The following is an 18,297-nucleotide window of genomic DNA, read 5'->3' as shown; positions in this document are numbered from 1 at the left end:
GTACTGCATGTGGTAGGGGTGAGGAGCTTGTTCAGGTAGCTGGGTAGCTTGCCCAGAAAGTATTTGAGGGTGAGACAGGAAAGGTGAACTTTGCGCCTAGACTCTAGTGATGACCAATCTAGTTCTTTGAGCATTTCGCAGTGATGTGTGTTGTAGTTGCATTGGAGAACAAAACGACAAATTGAATTGTAGAGGGTGTCAAGTTTGCTAAGGTGGGTTTGAGGAGCCGAGCCATATACTATGTCTCCATAGTCAATAATTGGCATTAGCATCTGCTGTGCAATACGCTTTCTGACCAGGAGACTTAGGGAGGATTTGTTCCTGTAGAGTACCCCTAGTTTGGCATAGGTCTTGGTTGTCAGGGTATCAATGTGCATCCCGAATGTTAAGTGGGAGTCAAACCATAAGCCCAGGTATTTAAAACTAGTGACAGGTGTTAGGGTGGTTTTAGCGTTGGTTCTAATCAGGAGCTCAGTCACTGGAAGCTTTACAAATTTAGTCTTGGTCCCAAATACCATTGTTACCGTCTTGTCAGTGTTTAAAAACAGTTTGTTTTGGGAAATCCAGTTTTCGAGTCTCAAAAAGTCAGACTGAAGTATGTGTTGAAGGTCAGAGAGGCTATGGCTGTGTGCATACAGGATTGTGTCATCTGCATACATGTGTATTGAGGCTTCCTTACAAGCTGTGGGAAGATCATTAATGAACACTGAGAAGAGTAGGGGCCCCAGAACAGAGCCTTGCGGGACACCACAAGTGATATCCAGGGGGTTGGAGTTAGAGCCTGAGATGGACACATGTTGGGATCTTCCTGATAGGTAGGACTGAAACCAGTTTAAAGCATGTTTCCCTATTCCAGAGCTCTGGAGTTTGTTAAGCAGGATAGCATGATCAACTGTGTCAAAAGCCTTTGCAAAATCTAGGAATACTGCACCAGTGAGTTGTCCCCGTTCCATTCCACTCTGTATACACACACATGGATATATATCGCTCTGTATACACACACATGGATATATATCGCTCTGTATACACACACATGGATATATATCGCTCTGTATACACACACATGGATATATATCGCTCTGTATACACACACAGATACATATCGCTCTGTATACACACACAGATATATATCGCTCTGTATACACACACATGGATATATATCGCTCTGTATACACACACATGGATATATATCGCTCTGTATACACACACATGGATATATATCGCTCTGTATACACACACATGGATACATATCGCTCTGTATACACACACATGGATACATATCGCTCTGTATACACACACATGGATATATATCGCTCTGTATACACGGACACACAGATACATATCGCTCTGTATACACACACAGATATATATCGCTCTGTATACACGGACACACAGATATATATCGCTCTGTATACACACACAGATATATATCGCTCTGTATACACGGACACACAGATACATATCGCTCTGTATACACACACAGATATATATCGCTCTGTATACACACACAGATATATATCGCTCTGTATACACACACAGATATATATCGCTCTGTATACACACACAGATACATATCGCTCTGTATACACACACAGACAAATATCGCTCTGTATACACACACAGATATATATCGCTCGGTATACACACACAGATATATATCGCTCTGTATACACGGACACACAGATATATATCGCTCTGTATACACACACAGATACATATCGCTCTGTATACACACACAGATATATATCGCTCTGTATACACACACAGATATATATCGCTCTGTATACACACACAGATATATATCGCTCTGTATACACACACAGATATATATCGCTCGGTATACACACACAGATATATATCGCTCTGTATACACACACATATATATATCGCTCTGTATACACACACATATATATATCGCTCTGTATACACACACAGATATATATCGCTCTGTATACACACACAGATATATATCGCTCTGTATACACACACAGATATATATCGCTCTGTATACACACACAGATACATGTCGCTCTGTATACACACACAGATATATATCGCTCTGTATACACACACAGATATATATCGCTCTGTATACACACACACAGATATATGTCGCTCTGTATACACATACAGATATATATCGCTCTGTATACACACACAGATATATATCGCTCTGTATACACACACAGATATATGTCGCTCTGTATACACACACAGATATATATCGCTCTGTATACACACACAGATATATATCGCTCTGTATACACACACAGATATATATCGCTCTGTATACACACACACACATATATATCGCTCTGTATACACACACAGATATATATCGCTCTGTATACACACACAGATATATATCGCTCTGTATACACACACTGATATATATCGCTCTGTATACACGGACACACAGATATCGCTCTGTATACACACACAGATATATATCGCTCTGTATACACACACAGATATATATCGCTCTGTATACACACACAGATATATATCGCTCTGTATACACACACAGATATATATCGCTCTGTATACACACACAGATATATATCGCTTTGTATACACACACATATATATATCGCTCGGTATACACACACAGATATATATCGCTCTGTATACACACACAGATATATGTCGCTCTGTATACACACACAGATATATATCGCTCTGTATACACGGACACACAGATATATATCGCTCTGTATACACACACAGATACATGTCGCTCTGTATACACACACAGATACATGTCGCTCTGTATACACACACAGATATATATCGCTCTGTATACACACACAGATACATATCGCTCTGTATACACACACAGATATATATCGCTCTGTATACACACACAGATATATATCGCTCTGTATACACACACAGATATATATCGCTCTGTATACAGACACAGATATATATCGCTCTGTATACACACACAGATATATATCGCTCTGTATACACACACAGATATATATCGCTCTGTATACACACACAGATATATGTCGCTCTGTATACACACACAGATATATATCGCTCTGTATACACACACAGATATATATCGCTCTGTATACACACACAGATATATATCGCTCTGTATACACACACACACATATATCGCTCTGTATACACACACAGATATATATCGCTCTGTATACACACACAGATATATATCGCTCTGTATACACACACAGATATATATCGCTCTGTATACACGGACACACAGATATCGCTCTGTATACACACACAGATATATATCGCTCTGTATACACACACAGATATATATCGCTCTGTATACACACACAGATATATATCGCTCTGTATACACACACAGATATATATCGCTCTGTATACACACACAGATATATATCGCTCTGTATACACACACATATATATATCGCTCGGTATACACACACAGATATATATCGCTCTGTATACACACACAGATATATGTCGCTCTGTATACACACACAGATATATATCGCTCTGTATACACGGACACACAGATATATATTAATCTGTATACACACACAGATACATGTCGCTCTGTATACACACACAGATATATATCGCTCTGTATACACACACAGATATATATCGCTCTGTATACACACACAGATATATATCGCTCTGTATACACACACAGATATATAACGCTCTGTATACACACACAGATATATATCGCTCTGTATACACACACAGATATATATCGCTCTGTATACACACACAGATATATATCGCTCTGTATACACACACAGATATATATCGCTCTGTATAAACACAGATATATATCGCTCTGTATACACACACAGATATATATCGCTCTGTATACACACACAGATATATATCGCTCTGTATACACACACAGATATATATCGCTCTGTATACACACACAGATATATATCGCTCTCTATACACACAGATATATATCGCTCTGTATACACACACAGATATATATCGCTCTGTATACACACACACATATATATCGCTCTGTATACACACACACATATATATCGCTCTGTATACACGGACACACAGATATATATCGCTCTGTATACACGGACACACAGATATATATCGCTCTGTATACACACAGATATATATCGCTCTGTATACACACACAGATATAAATCGCTCTGTATACACACACACATATATATCGCTCTGTATACACACACACATATATATCGCTCTGTATACACGGACACACAGATATATATCGCTCTATATACACGGACACACAGATATATATTGCTCTGTATACACACACAGATATATATCGCTCTGTATACACGGACACACAGATATATGTCGCTCTGTATACACACACAGATATATGTCGCTCTGTATACACACACAGATATATATCGCTCTGTATACACACACAGATATATGTCGCTCTGTATACACACACAGATATATATCGCTCTGTATACACACACAGATATATATCGCTCTGTATACACACACAGATATATATCGCTCTGTATACACACACAGATATATATCGCTCTGTATACACACACAGATATATATCGCTCTGTATACACACACAGATATATGTCGCTCTGTATACACACACAGATATATGTCGCTCTGTATACACACACAGATATATGTCGCTCTGTATACACACACACATATATATCGCTCTGTATACACACACAGATATATGTCGCTCTGTATACACACACACAGATATATATCGCTCTGTATACACGGACACACAGATACATATCGCTCTGTATACACACACAGATATATGTCGCTCTGTATACACACACAGATATATATCGCTCTGTATACACGGACACACAGATATATATCGCTCTGTATACACACACAGATATATGTCGCTCTGTATATACACACAGATATATATCGCTCTGTATACACACACACACACATATATATATACATACATGGAATAGAAAAACACCCGGCGCTCTGGTGATAGGAAGTGCAACAACTTTACAAAGAAGGGGTGCAGTGAATACAATACAGGCATGCCCCGGTTTAAGGACACTCACTTTAAGTACTCTCGCGAGTAAGGACATATTTTCAATATCCCCAAATCCCTGTGTCCGTACACTCGCTTCTCGAGTATGGACACTTATTCTGCACTACAGACCGCCGTAGTAGGGACGTGCTGATTCCCCTCGCCCAATAGGAAAACGGCAGATCACGCATGCGCCTGTCAGCTCGTCCTGAACAGCAATACCGGCTCCCTACCTGTACCCAAGCATCGATAAGTGGGAGAAAGGTAGTACTTCACTTTAAGTACATGTTCACTTTACATACATGCTCTGGGCCCATTGCGTACGTTAATGCGGGGTATGCCTGTAAAAAGGAATATAATCACAGCCCGATGACAGCGTCTCAACCTTCCATGAGCCTCTCTCCTTGGTTATAGACAATGGCAATGGAAAACTCAGGGAGCACAAGTCATCGATGGGTACATGAAAAGGAAACACAATGATGTATGGACACAGAAAGGAGGAGTAGATGTACAAACCCCCCCCCCCCCCCAAAAATGCACACTCACAATTGAAATGTAGTATACACTTCGTCCTGACGAAGCCTTGTTTGCGAAACGCGTTGAGTTGAAGTCTGGTGACCGTGATCTGGTGGCGTGACGTCACTACGCTGGGACGCAGGGCTGACACGCGGAAGCAGGAAGACGCCAGGACGTCAAGTTCCCTGACAAGCTGGTCACTTAAAAGACATTACCCCTGAGTTTGGGTTTCAAGGCTTGTAAACTGCATTTCACTTGTGAGTGTGCATTTGGCGGGGGGGGGGAGTTTTCACATCTACTCCTCCTTTCTGTGTCCATACAGGATTGCACTATCATTGTGTTTCCTTTTCATGTATCCACCAATGACTTGTACTCCCTGAGTTTTCCATTACTATATATATACACCTGTATACACACACTTATACCGTATTTCCTTGATTGTAAGACGCCATCGACTGTAAGACGCACCATCGATTTGACACTTACAATCGATGAAAATTACTTTTTCACCGTGTTTCAGGAGATGTCCCATGTCAGCGGAGGAAGAAGCGGGCAGTGGCCGCGGGAGAGGTCCCACGTCTGCAGAGGGTTCAAGATGAACAGCAGGCGGGAGTGCAGCAGCAGGACAGGTCCCAAGTCTGCAGGTCAATGAAGATAAGACAGTGGACGGGCTTGCGGTGGCGGCGGCGGCATGAGATCATAATAGCAGGAGCAGACACCGGTCAACTTCCTGTGTTACAGTGTGCACCTCCCAAGTCGTTCCCCTATGCCACTCTACTCCTGCTCAGCTCTCCTACTATTATGGTCTCCTGCCGCTGCCACCGCACACCCGCCCGCCCGCCCGCCGCCTTCTTATCTTCATTCACCTGCAGACTTGGGACCTAACCTGCCGCCGCCGCACTCCTACCCGTTGTCCATCTTCAACAATCTGCAGACGTGGGACCTCTCAAGCCACCGCCGCCTGCTTCATCCTCCGCTGACATGGGACCTCTCCTGAAATATGGTAAGTGAAAAGAGGGAGTTAGTACTGCAGACACTTAAAAATATATATTTTTTTAATACATCGATTCTAAGACGCACCCTGATTTCAGACATGTGAAAATTGGAAAAAAAGGTGCGTCTTAGAATCGAGGAAATAGGGTATATATATAAAACTGAAAACGTATGTTTGCTGTGCCTCTGTGCAATCTGATTGGTCCGTTGTTCTGTCACTCAGCCTCTGGCCAATCTGATTGGTCCATAGCCCGGCCCCGCCCCCCTCTCGTTGGCCTGCATGGTTCCATGACATCACATACCCAACTGCCACACTCTAAAAAAATTCACTGAGCTTTGGGAAGCATCACAGCAGCATTATCCTGCCTCGTCTCACATGAGGAGCTACGCAGACCGATCTCGGAGGAGGAGCCCAGCAGTCGGATCTCGGATGAAGAGACCAGCAGTCGGATCTCGGATGAGGAGCCCAGCAGTCGGATCTCGGATGAGGAGCCCAGCAGTCGGATCTCGGATGAGGAGCCCAGCAGTCGGATCTCGGAGGAGGAGCCCAGCAGTCGGATCTCGGAGGAGGAGCCCAGCAGTCGGATCTCGGAGGAGGAGCCCAGCAGTCGGATCTCGGAGGAGGAGCCCAGCAGTCGGATCTCGGAGGAGGAGCCCAGCTGAATCTGACAGAGCTGCTTCTGATGTTTTCAGAAGAATCTGCTAAGACTATATATTTTTGCCTGTTTTCTTCTGCTATTTTGTAAGTGCAAATATTTATAGCAGGATTTTGCTTTTACAATTTACAGAGTACACTATGGGTTGTCCCTTTTTCTATCTTCCTTGTGTGCTTTAGGTCCACCTTTGTTCTGCACATATTAACTTTCTCTCTGGGTGAGAGTTTGGGCCAGCTGCAGGGAGAGTTTTAGGTTCATTATCCTAGTGTTTTGTGTGTTCCCTGTGCTAAGGGTTACTTTTCTGTGCAGTTCTGTTTTCTTTCCAATTTCTTCACATTCAAGGACAAAGTGGCTTATTGAATTGTAGAGGGTATCTAGTTGCTAAGATGAGTTTGGGGTGCTGTGCCATATACTGTACTATGTCCACGTAGTCTATAATTGGCATTAGAATCTGCTGTGCGATGCGCTTTCTGACCAGCGGGTTTAGGGAGGATTAGTTCTTATAAAGTACCCTAGCTTGTCATAAGTTTTGGATGTCAGGGTATCAAGGTGCAATGATACACACTTCTCCCTCCACTACCCATCCGGCAGGCCTAACCACCCTCCCTGGAGAAACTACCCCCATGACCTACTCCTATGACCCACCCCCTCTACCCACATAACCACACACACACACAGACGCAATAGCCCTATTAGCCACAAATGTGCCTTTGACCATTTGTGATAGAAAAAATAAAATAAATAAACACAGTTAAATAAAATACAAATTACAATAGAAGAAATCCATTGATTGTCACTGGGGTTACCTATTCCTTCAAACGGGGGCACAGATTGCCAATGTGGCTATCAATGGACACTCTATAGTCATCAATGTGTATCTTACCGTTGCCGGCGTGAAGACTCATCCTCCTCATCCAACTGCGGCACCAATCAACTCTTGACCCACAAAGCAATGATCCTCAGCTTGATGCGCAGGAGTCCACGATCCTCCGTTGCTTTTCTTCTTTCTTCAACAGGTCCAGCAGATGTCGACATGCTGCCTTTTCCCTGTCAAATGAGACGGGACAGGTCTTAAATAAGGGGGAGAGGGTAACCCCTTAATTACCATAGTGGTTACTACCCGCTAAGGTAATTAAGGGGTTATTGACCAGTAGCTAGTGTTTTAATGTAAATGTTGGTGCATAGATAACCACAGTGACAATCAATGGATTAAATAGCTAGTGTTTTTTTTATATGTAGTATTGTATTTTATTATAATGTGCAGTATTGCATATTTGAAAGGGCAAAAGCGCTATTAGCCATGTTGGGCTATTAGGGCTTTTGCCCATTCCTATGTGATGGTGGTGGGGGAAGGGGTTTGTTGGTGGTAGTGGGTGTGAATACAGGTGGTAGTTGCTCCCCGGGGTATGTGGTTAGTTCTCCTGGGTGGGTAGCAAGAGGGGGTTATTAACTGCTAAAGTAATGAAGGGATTAACCCCTCCAGCAACCCTCCAGGAGGCTTAACCACCCACCCTGGGGCAACTACAACCATCGCCCAATAAATAGCAACTGTCGGAGTTTACCATCTAGTGGCCACATTGCTACTAAAACTACAGCAAACATGGAGGTAATACTCAGTTCATTCTACCTAGAGATTAGAGTATTACCTCCACTTACTGTACACTGCCGTTTTAGTGGCAATGTGGCCACTAGATTTTATACTGAGCTGATAAGAGCTGAGCTGTGGATTCTCAAACAGGTGGTATTTAAAGCTGCAGACCAAGCAATATCCCACATGTGTGGTTTTTTTTTTAAATAAATCAGTTCTGTACTATGAGAAAATACTTGTAGAATTGTTTTGTTTCTTAAAAAAACAACTCTGAATGACATTTTTAATGTATTATAAGGTAGCGGATCGATCGGCAACTTCGCTAGTTACTTATCATTCTGTGGGTTGTATTGAGGCAAATATTAAAGGGGGGGGGGAAACAACAACAAAAACGGCAGCTTGAACAGCTGCTTTAACTGCTATCTGCTAGGTAAGCACCTGGCACTTCACGATCTACCAATAGCACTAAGATACAGCGTATCCATATCATAGAGATTAACCACAGTTTGTGTATAGAGTATCAATATCTGCGAATGTGGCGATCAGCTAGGTACATTTTAGCTTGTCTTAGCGTTTATTCTATGTGGCTATTTTTGGGACAAGATAGTTGTAACTTTCACAGCAGCTGATTTGGTCACACATGACTCAGGATACAGTTTCTGTTCACGTTGTGTTTATCATAATACTGCATGCTGCCGTTGAGAGTAACTATACGCAGATGACTGTTACTACTCTATGACCAGTCAGTATTTCTCTTCTTTTACAGTTTTTTTCACTAAGGGGTTTTGTTGGCACCAGTTTGAGTGATTCATGTGCAGAGATGGGGCCGAATCCGTCCAAATCTGTTTCCTGGATTTTCTCGCTCCCCCCCCCCACCCAAAAAAATGTTGTGGTGTAAAAATCCGCGAATGGATCGGACCGGTTCTATTCTGCAAGGATTCGTCAAAAACCGCCATTGGATAAAAGCTGTAGACGGATTCAACAATCCGTTGGCGGATTCTTAAGAATTGCTGAATCCACGGATTGGATGCTACAAATCCGTCCACGGCATTTGTAATAATAATACAAAATCCGTAAAACGCGAATCGCCCTTTTTGAGATATTGTTCCGCTGAAATCCGCGGATCAGAGGAACCGTCCGATTCGCTTTGGATCCAAATACGCCCATCTCTACTTGTTTGTAAGGTGGGTTACTGTATATTTATATTCACTATTTATGTTTGGTGTGTATCACATGTTCCCTACACTTAAGGGACTATTTAACAGATTACCTGACTGTGTATTATAGGGCAATATTATATAGTAGATGAGGTTGAAAAAAGACATATACGTCCATCAAGTTCACCCTATGCTAAATGTAGACGACAGATACTTTATCCTATATCCGTACTTACTGTACAGTATATTGATCCAGAGGAAGGCAAACAAAAAACCCCAGTGACACATTATCCAATGATATCTCATAAGGGGAAAATAAATTCCTTCCTGACTCCAAATATTGGCAATCACATTACTCTCTGGATCAACATCCTTCCCATGTTACTTATTTGGTATATCCCTGTATACCTATCCAAAAAGATGTCCAGCCTTTTTTTGAACAGATCTATTGTATCTACCATCACAGTCTCCATGAGTAATGAATTCCACAGTGTAACTGCCCTTACTGAAAAGAACCCTTTCCTCTGTTGCTGGTGAAATCTCCTTTCCCCCAACCTTACGTTAGTCATAATATATATCTCATATTATAGTCTCCCTTGAATTAGGGACTCTATCAACAGACCATTGAGGTTTAGTATCTTTATGACCAGTTGACTCATCCTACGAACTGAGCTCACCACTTTATTTAGAGACCACCCAGGCTTACCTTATACAATAATGTATAGAGTCAGTACCTAATTAGGTTTTTTATTATGTTTTTAAATTGAGTTATCCAATGTATTATTTTAAGTATTTCTCTAAGGAGGCCCTCCCCTCTTCGTGTTTATTAATATTTTTATCATTTTTTAGCAGAAGGTGTTTGAATTCCATTATTAATTGAAGTATAATAATAATACATTACTAATTAGTGTCGATTATGGCTCAATTCAAAAATAACAAGGAGCACGTATGATGGTCGGGGGACAGACTGGACGGGTCAGGAGACAGACAGGTTGGGGGACAGATGGGTCATTGGACAGATGGGTCGGGATAGGTCAGGGGGACAAGTTGGGAGATGGATGGGTCGGGGGATGGGATGGGTCAGGGGAATGGGACAGATGGGTCAGGGGGACAGGTCAGGAGATGGACGGGTCAGAAGAGGACAACGTCCGATTTTATTTGGCATTTTCACAGTACAGAGAGGGGACCGGGGACCTCAGAATATATTCCCAATAACGGACACTCTTCATGGGCTCAAGACGAGGGCATTGTGGTATCTCGGGAATGTCGCATACTTAGTATTCACATCTTGAGATAAGTGCACATTGTCAGCACCTCTATGCCCATCATCTAAGTTTGGCCACTTACCTTTCATGTACTGTAGCCCTCTCATCACTGCACGATCCAACATTGCCGTCAACCAGTGCTAACCCCATTGAGACCGAGGGTTATTCCTAGAGCTAATAAGCTGTCATTTCACATTCTGTGTCTCATATAATTTGTCCCATTAGGGTGTTTGCTTTTGTACTCATCTTAATTATTGATTTATGTTTTAATCAGTCTTAATAAACATTACATTTTAGAATAATGGAGTGCATGCACGTGGCTTTCTTTTTGGGGGGGACATTCCTTTGCCCGCCACCTTTTGTGCTATGTCATTATAATCAGATATTGCACCCACTTATTTAATCAATTGTGTCCTTTTCTCACATCACTCGAGGCATCAAGTTGATCAACTTCAATTCTCTGTTTTTGCAGATATTGGATATATTTGCGGATCTTAGAGGATATTAGCGGTGTGACGGTAGGGGCTGATTGGGCTACTTTTATTAAAGGTTAAGCCCACCATCACCCCTACCTGTCAATAATATAAGGTATTTATGTATGTACCGTTCATGCCACCCATCCGAGTATGCTATGCGAGGTAACTCTCAGTGTATTACTTCCTGGTAAAACATGTTATAAATAACTAAATCCTGCATGTGTATACAGTGCCCACAATGGGCTGATATTAGATTCTGCAGCCTGGTTCCAGCAGTTCAGGAGCCAGGGGTTAACTGTGTGTTTAATGTTTTAAATCTGCGCGCCTTTGTGTGGAGAATGTGTACAGTATACCAGTACCCAGCCTCAACTCAAAGGAGATCCTGGGCGAGATAAGGTCAGTGGCTTGGGACATTGTCGAGCGACGCCGGGTTGTAGACTTAGGTGTGGGGAAAGTGGCTCCCAGCAGGGGGAGTGCGGGGGGCGCATTGTTCAGCCTAGACACTGAGTCTTCTATCCCTTCGGGGGGTATTGGAAGGACCAGGGGCACCATTGTCAGGACTGTGTCCTGTAGGCGTAATTCTCCATTGGTCTGTTCAAATGCCATGATCTACTTAAGCCTGCCTCTGTGGACTGTCCTTGAAGTCAGGTAACCTCCCCTCACTTGGTGATTGGACCCCGAAGACAATCCACTCAAGGATTGGCCTGCTCTCCGTCCTCCATGTTGGTGGATGGAGATGGAGGGAAGTATGAGACTTGTTGCAGAGTTCTCGGAGAGCTGAAGTGGACACTTAAAGTATCCAAAGTCGTCTGAGACTTTTCCAGAGACTTGCGGAGGAGTTTGGAGGGAAGGGACGGTGAGAACTTTTGAAACTGCTGGATAACAGAGTACAAGGCAGGGCTGCCCAAACTGCCAAGGACTGCACCGCAAGTTTGGGAACGTGTATCGGGGTAAACTTCTGAACAGAAGTCCACGCACTTAGGACTTTAGGTTGTTCCCCCAGTTACCCAAGTTTGTGTGTGTGTGTTTTGTGTACATGGAGATTGTGGAATCTTTTCCCAATACATTCGCTGTTGTTCAACTCTGCAGTTCTGTGTAGTGTACTGATCCCTGGTGTAATTGTCCTGGTCACCCGTGATAAGCGGGTGTTAGCGGTTTCCATACAAGAGAATCTGAGACAAAGGTAAAATCGAGTTACGAGTTTCTCTGGATAAGGGGTTTCTATTACTGATTAGTATTGTATATTTTTTACAATTTCTTTTGTTAATACTACATATACTATTAATACTACATATATATTGTGATGGAGTCACTCGCTCGGTATGCTGGTGCGAGGGGCATATGTTTGCTTTCCAGCATACAAACAGTTAACCGTCTCCTGGAGAGGCTAGCTTCAGATGGAGTCAATTAAGCCAGCACTCCTAAATGAACCAGAGATTTAAAAGGCAGAGAAAGCGCTGCCAGAAGAGAGATTGTTTTTCCGCAGGAGGATAGAGAGACTCTTCCCAACCAGGAAGGACCCTAGTTTCTCTGGCCCCTAGGCCAGCTGGGAATCACACCCAGGAAGAGACTTTGCCTGAAACTTAACAAGCCTGCTGGATGCGGGGCTTGAATTCAAGGAACCGGCATTCCATAGACTGCTGAGAGAACAGAACTGTCTTATCAAGGCTGCTGTATCCAGAGGGATTTTCCTGGACTCTCCTAGGACCGAGTTCCCACAACCTGTCAGATAATAACTTTGATATTGTCGTATGCAGTATATTATATCTCTAAACATGTGTGTGTTTTGGGCTGGTAACCAGTTTAGCTGTCTAGCCAATTAGAGAGGGACTTGCTGTGTAGGGTTTTTATTTTATGGTTTGGTTTTCTTAAAGGGATAGTGTGCCTAATGTTTAGTTGTTATTGTGGACAAATACACCACTGCAGTTACTGTTTAAACCACTGTCTAAGAGTCTTACTGACCCTGCCACGAGTCCGTCCTGCCACAAGATATAAATAAATATATATATATATATATATAGCTCAACAAACTAGTGAAAACCCACTCGCCCCCCCCCACCCAAAAGTAACTAACCCCCCCCAAAAAACTCCCTTATCCCCCCCCCCCCCCCCCTCACGACTCTTACCTGCGGTGGGTCCGATGGTGTGGCGCGGCGATCTCCATCTTCTCCCCTGAAAATTGTACTCTTTCCCCTGCAGGTCCTGAAAAAATGGACGCGCGGCATGGCCATGGCAACGGGACGCTGTGTGACGTCATGCAACATGGTGCCGCGTGACGTCACGTAGCGTCCCGTCATTTGAGGCCACACGGCCATTTTTTCAGGACCTTCAGGGGAAAGGGTACAATTTGCAGGGGAGAAGACGGTGATCGCCGCACGACGACGCTGGACCCCACCGCAGGTAAGCACTCAACAGCGGCCAAAATGCACTTGCCCGTGGCGTGCGAGCGAGTGCATTTGTCAAGATATATATATATATTCCCCTCACACACATAGGCAGAGTCAGGGGAATCAGCAATTTTATTTAAATTAAAGCGTATGAAACAAAGGGTCAGTATCTCTATAATGCCGCCCCCCCCCACCCCTCCCCGAGGGGGCAGATTGCATGGAGCAGCTACCCCAGGCAGGGGTAATTAATAGGGGGCAGGGAGGGAAGATGCAAAATAAGGAGTTAAGTCTGAGGATACAGATCCTGCTTGGGGGTGGGGGTGTTGTTGTGCCAGGGGGTATTTACAAGGGGAAATACCCCGCCCCCCACTGGAGGGTTTACAAACTGTGGGGGGAGGGGGGAAAAGGAGAAGGAAGGGGGGGGGGGGAATGGCAGTGCAATGTTCTGCAGATCTAAGGTTTAATGACGGAAATAACTCCATGTGGAACAGAGAAGGGGGAAAGACGCAATGCTCTGCAGAACATCTTGCAGGGGGGAAGGGGGTGGGTGCTGCAGTGAAGGGGTTAAATTTGCCTCCCCCTCAGCCGGTGCCATCGGGAGGTGGGCACAGCAGAGCGGGCGTCTCCCCCGCAGGCATCTCCCCCGCGGGTGTCTCCCCCGCAGGCGTCTCCCCCGCAGGCGTCTCCTCCGTGGGTGTCTCCCCCGCGGGCGTGCTGGCGGGCGTGCTGGCGGGCGACGGTGTGGCCTGTCCGGGGGTCCGGTCACTCTCCTTGGAGAGGGAGGGAGAGGGGGTCCTTGGCTCCGCCTGCTCCGGGGCCCTCAAACGCTTCATTATGGTGGTGACCCGTATGGCTTTCTGCAAGACAATGTCCCGGCAGCTAACGCGCACAGCTATCTCTCACCCCACTGGGGATAACGCGCACGGCTATCTCTCACCCCACTGGGGATAACGCGCACGGCTATCTCTCACCCCACTGGGGATAACGCGCACAGCTATGTCTCACCCCACTGGGGATAACGCGCACGGCTATCTCTCACCCCACTGGGGATAACGCGCACGGCTATCTCTCACCCCACTGGGGATAACGCGCACGGCTATCTCTCACCCCACTGGGGTTATCGCGCACAGCTATGTCTCACCCCACTGGGGATAACGCGCACGGCTATCTCTCACCCCACTGGGGATAACGCGCACAGCTATATGGGGGGTGCAGTGTGATATAGAGAGGAGCAGTGTGATATGGGGGGCAGTGTGATATGGGGGGTGCAGTGTGATATAGAGAGGAGCAGTGTGATATGGGGGGCAGTGTGATATGGGGGGTGCAGTGTGATATAGAGAGGGGCAGTGTGATATGGGGGGGTGCAGTGTGATATATAGAGGAGCAGTGTGATATGGGGGGAGCAGTGTGATATAGAGATAAGCCGTGTGATATGGGGGGTGCAGTGTTATATGGGGGGTGCAGTGTGATATGGGGGGGGAGCAGTGTGATATAGACAGGAGGTGTGATATGGGGGGGGCAGTGTGATATGGGGGGTGCAGTGTGATATAGAGAGGAGCAGTGTGATATGGGGGGGCAGTGTGATATAGAGAGGAGCAGTGTGATATGGGGGGGCAGTGTGATATAGAGAGGAGCAGTGTGATATGGGGGGGTGCAGTGTGATATAGAGAGGATCAGTGTGATATGGGGAGGGGGTCAGTGTGATATATAGAGGAGCAGTGTGATATGGGGAGGGGGTCAGTGTGATATATAGAGGAGCAGTGTGATATGGGGAGGGGGTCAGTGTGATATAGAGAGGAGGTGTGATATGGAGGGGTGCAGTGTGATATAGGGAGGAGGTGTTATATGGGGTGCAGTGTGATATAGAGAGGAGTAGTGTGATATGGGGGGTGCAGTGTGATATATAGAGGAGCAGTGTGATATGGGGGGAGCAGTGTGATATAGAGAGGTGTGATATGGAGGGGTGCAGTGTGATATAGAGAGGGGCAGTGTGATATGGGGGGGTGCAGTGTGATATATAGAGGAGCAGTGTGATATGGGGGGAGCAGTGTGATATAGAGAGGTGTGATATGGAGGGGTGCAGTGTGATATAGAGAGGAGCAGTGTGATATGGGGTGCAGTGTGATATGGGGGGTGCAGTGTGATATGGGGGGTGCAGTGTGACAGAGAGGAGCAGTGTGATATAGAGGGGTCAGTGTGATATAAAGGGGTGCTGTGTGATATGGGGGCGGGCGTCTCCCCACCTTCCACTTGGCTTTAGCGAAGTTCTTCTCGATCTGAGCGCAGACTCCGTCCTTAATGTTCTTATCAGACGCAGCGTTCCCTGAAACCCTGAAACACACAATAAAACCCCTGAAACCAGAGAAAATCAGTAATAACTCCTCGCCCTCATCCCCCATCTCCCGTCCCCGCTTTCATCAGTTACAGCAGAAGGAGAGAATAGGAGAGAGATAAAGAGGGGTGAGAGAAAGGGGTGCGGGGGGAAGAGGGGGGAGAGAGGGCAAAAAAAAGAGGGGGGAGAGAGAGGTGGTGGGGAAGAAGGGCGAGAGAAAGAGGGGACGAGGGGAGAAAGAGGGGTGAGAGAAGGAGAAGGGGGAACAGGGGAGAGAGACGGGTGAGAGAAGGGGGGGAAGAGGGGAGAGAGGGGTGAGTAATGGGGGGCAGAGAGGGGGGAGAGAGAGGGATGAGAAAGGGGGGAGAGGGGTGAGAAAGGGGGGGAGAGGGGTGAGAAAGGGGGGGAGAGGAGTGAGAAAGGGGGGGAGAGGAGTGAGAAAGGGGGGGAGAGGGATGGAAAGGGGGGGAGAGGGATGGAAAGGGGGGAGGGAGGAGGGAGAAAAAGGGAAGGGGGAATAGGGGAGAGAGAGGCATAAGAGGAGGGGGGGTGGGAAGAGGGGTGAAAGAAAGGGGGAAGAAAAAGGGGGGGGGAGAGAAAGGGGGGGAAGAGGGGAGAGAGGGGTGAGGGAAGGAGGGGATAAAGGGATGGTGAGAGGAGGAAGGGGGGATAGGGGAGAGAGTAGAGTAAGAGAAAAGAGGGGACAGAGGGGGAGAGAAGGGGTGGAGGGGTGAGAGAAAGAGGGAGGGGTGATAGAGGGTTGAGAGGAAGGGGAGGACGGGGGGAAAGAAAGGGGGGAGGGGAGAGGTGAGAGGAATGGTGGAGAGATGGGTGCGAGGAAGGGGGGGAAGAGAGAGGGGTGAGAGAAGGGGGGTAGAGGGGAGAGAAGGGTGAGAGAAAGGAGGGGAGAGAGCCAGGCAGAGCGGGACGTTGTGTCACCATTCGTGACTGATGGCGTCCGCTGCGGTCACCCTCTGGTCCTGCTCCACCTCCATCAGACGTGTCACCAGGTCTTTGGCTGCAGAGAGATTTAAGGGTGACACCTGTGAGTGTCACACCCAGGCCTGACACAGGGAACAGTACAGCCGAGGTCACGGGGCGAGGGGGGGGGGCAGGGTCTCACCTGCAGGGGATATGTCATCCCAATACGGGGAGTCAAACTCATAATCGCCGTGCAGAATCTTCCGGAACAGGATCTTGTCGTGACTTTCATAATCCTCCTCCGTCTCGTCGTAAAACGGGGGGTTCCCCGAGAGACTAGGGAGAGGGCACAGCTATCTGTCACCGCAGGGCACACAGCTATCTGTCACCACAGGGCACGCGGCTATCTGTCACCGCAGGGCACGCGGCTATCTGTCACCACAGGGCACGCGGCTATCTGTCACCACAGGGCACGCGGCTATCTGTCACCGCAGGGCACGCGGCTATCTGTCACCGCAGGGCACGCGGCTATCTGTCACCACAGGGCACGCGGCTATCTGTCACCGCAGGGCACGCAGCTATCTGTCACCGCAGGGCATGCGGCTATCTGTCACCACAGGGCACGCGGCTGTCACTGCAGGGCATGCGGCTATCTGTCACCGCAGGGCACGCGGCTATCTGTCACCGCAGGGCACGCGGCTATCTGTCACCGCAGGGCATGCAGCTATCTGTCACCACAGGGCACGCGGCTATCTGTCACTGCAGGGCACGCGGCTGTCACCGCAGGGCACGCGGCTATCTGTCACCGCAGGGCACGCGGCTATCTGTCACCACAGGGCACAAGGCTATCTGTCACCGCAGGGCACGCGGCTATCTGTCACCGCAGGGCACGCGGCTATCTGTCACCACAGGGCACGCGGCTATCTGTCACCGCAGGGCACGCGGCTGTCACCGCAGGGCACGCGGCTATCTGTCACTGCAGGGCACGCGGCTATCTG

The 18,297-nt window shown here is 46.6% G+C and overlaps 1 protein-coding gene across 5 annotated transcripts in view; it reads right to left on the bottom strand.

Moving 5' to 3' along the window:
* Positions 1-14,160: 14,160 nt before the first annotated feature.
* The window catches only part of CAMKV (CaM kinase like vesicle associated), a 75,087-nt gene continuing 70,950 nt past the window's right edge, over positions 14,161-18,297 (bottom strand). For all 5 annotated transcript variants that reach the window (XM_075574152.1, XM_075574153.1, XM_075574151.1 and 2 more), the window contains 4 exons: positions 17,502-17,635; positions 17,318-17,396; positions 16,290-16,377; positions 14,161-14,903 (listed from right to left, as the gene is read on the bottom strand). In XM_075574152.1, coding sequence (XP_075430267.1) covers positions 14,628-14,903; positions 16,290-16,377; positions 17,318-17,396; positions 17,502-17,635 — 577 coding nt within the window. In that variant the 3' untranslated portion in view covers positions 14,161-14,627. The remainder of the gene's footprint in view (positions 14,904-16,289; positions 16,378-17,317; positions 17,397-17,501; positions 17,636-18,297) is intronic.

Source organism: Ascaphus truei, chromosome 17 (assembly GCF_040206685.1).
Source record: "Ascaphus truei isolate aAscTru1 chromosome 17, aAscTru1.hap1, whole genome shotgun sequence".
Lineage (NCBI taxonomy): Eukaryota > Metazoa > Chordata > Amphibia > Anura > Ascaphidae > Ascaphus > Ascaphus truei.
The sequence above is the reverse complement of the archived record's forward strand: the minus strand, read 5'-3'. Positions and strand labels throughout refer to the sequence as shown.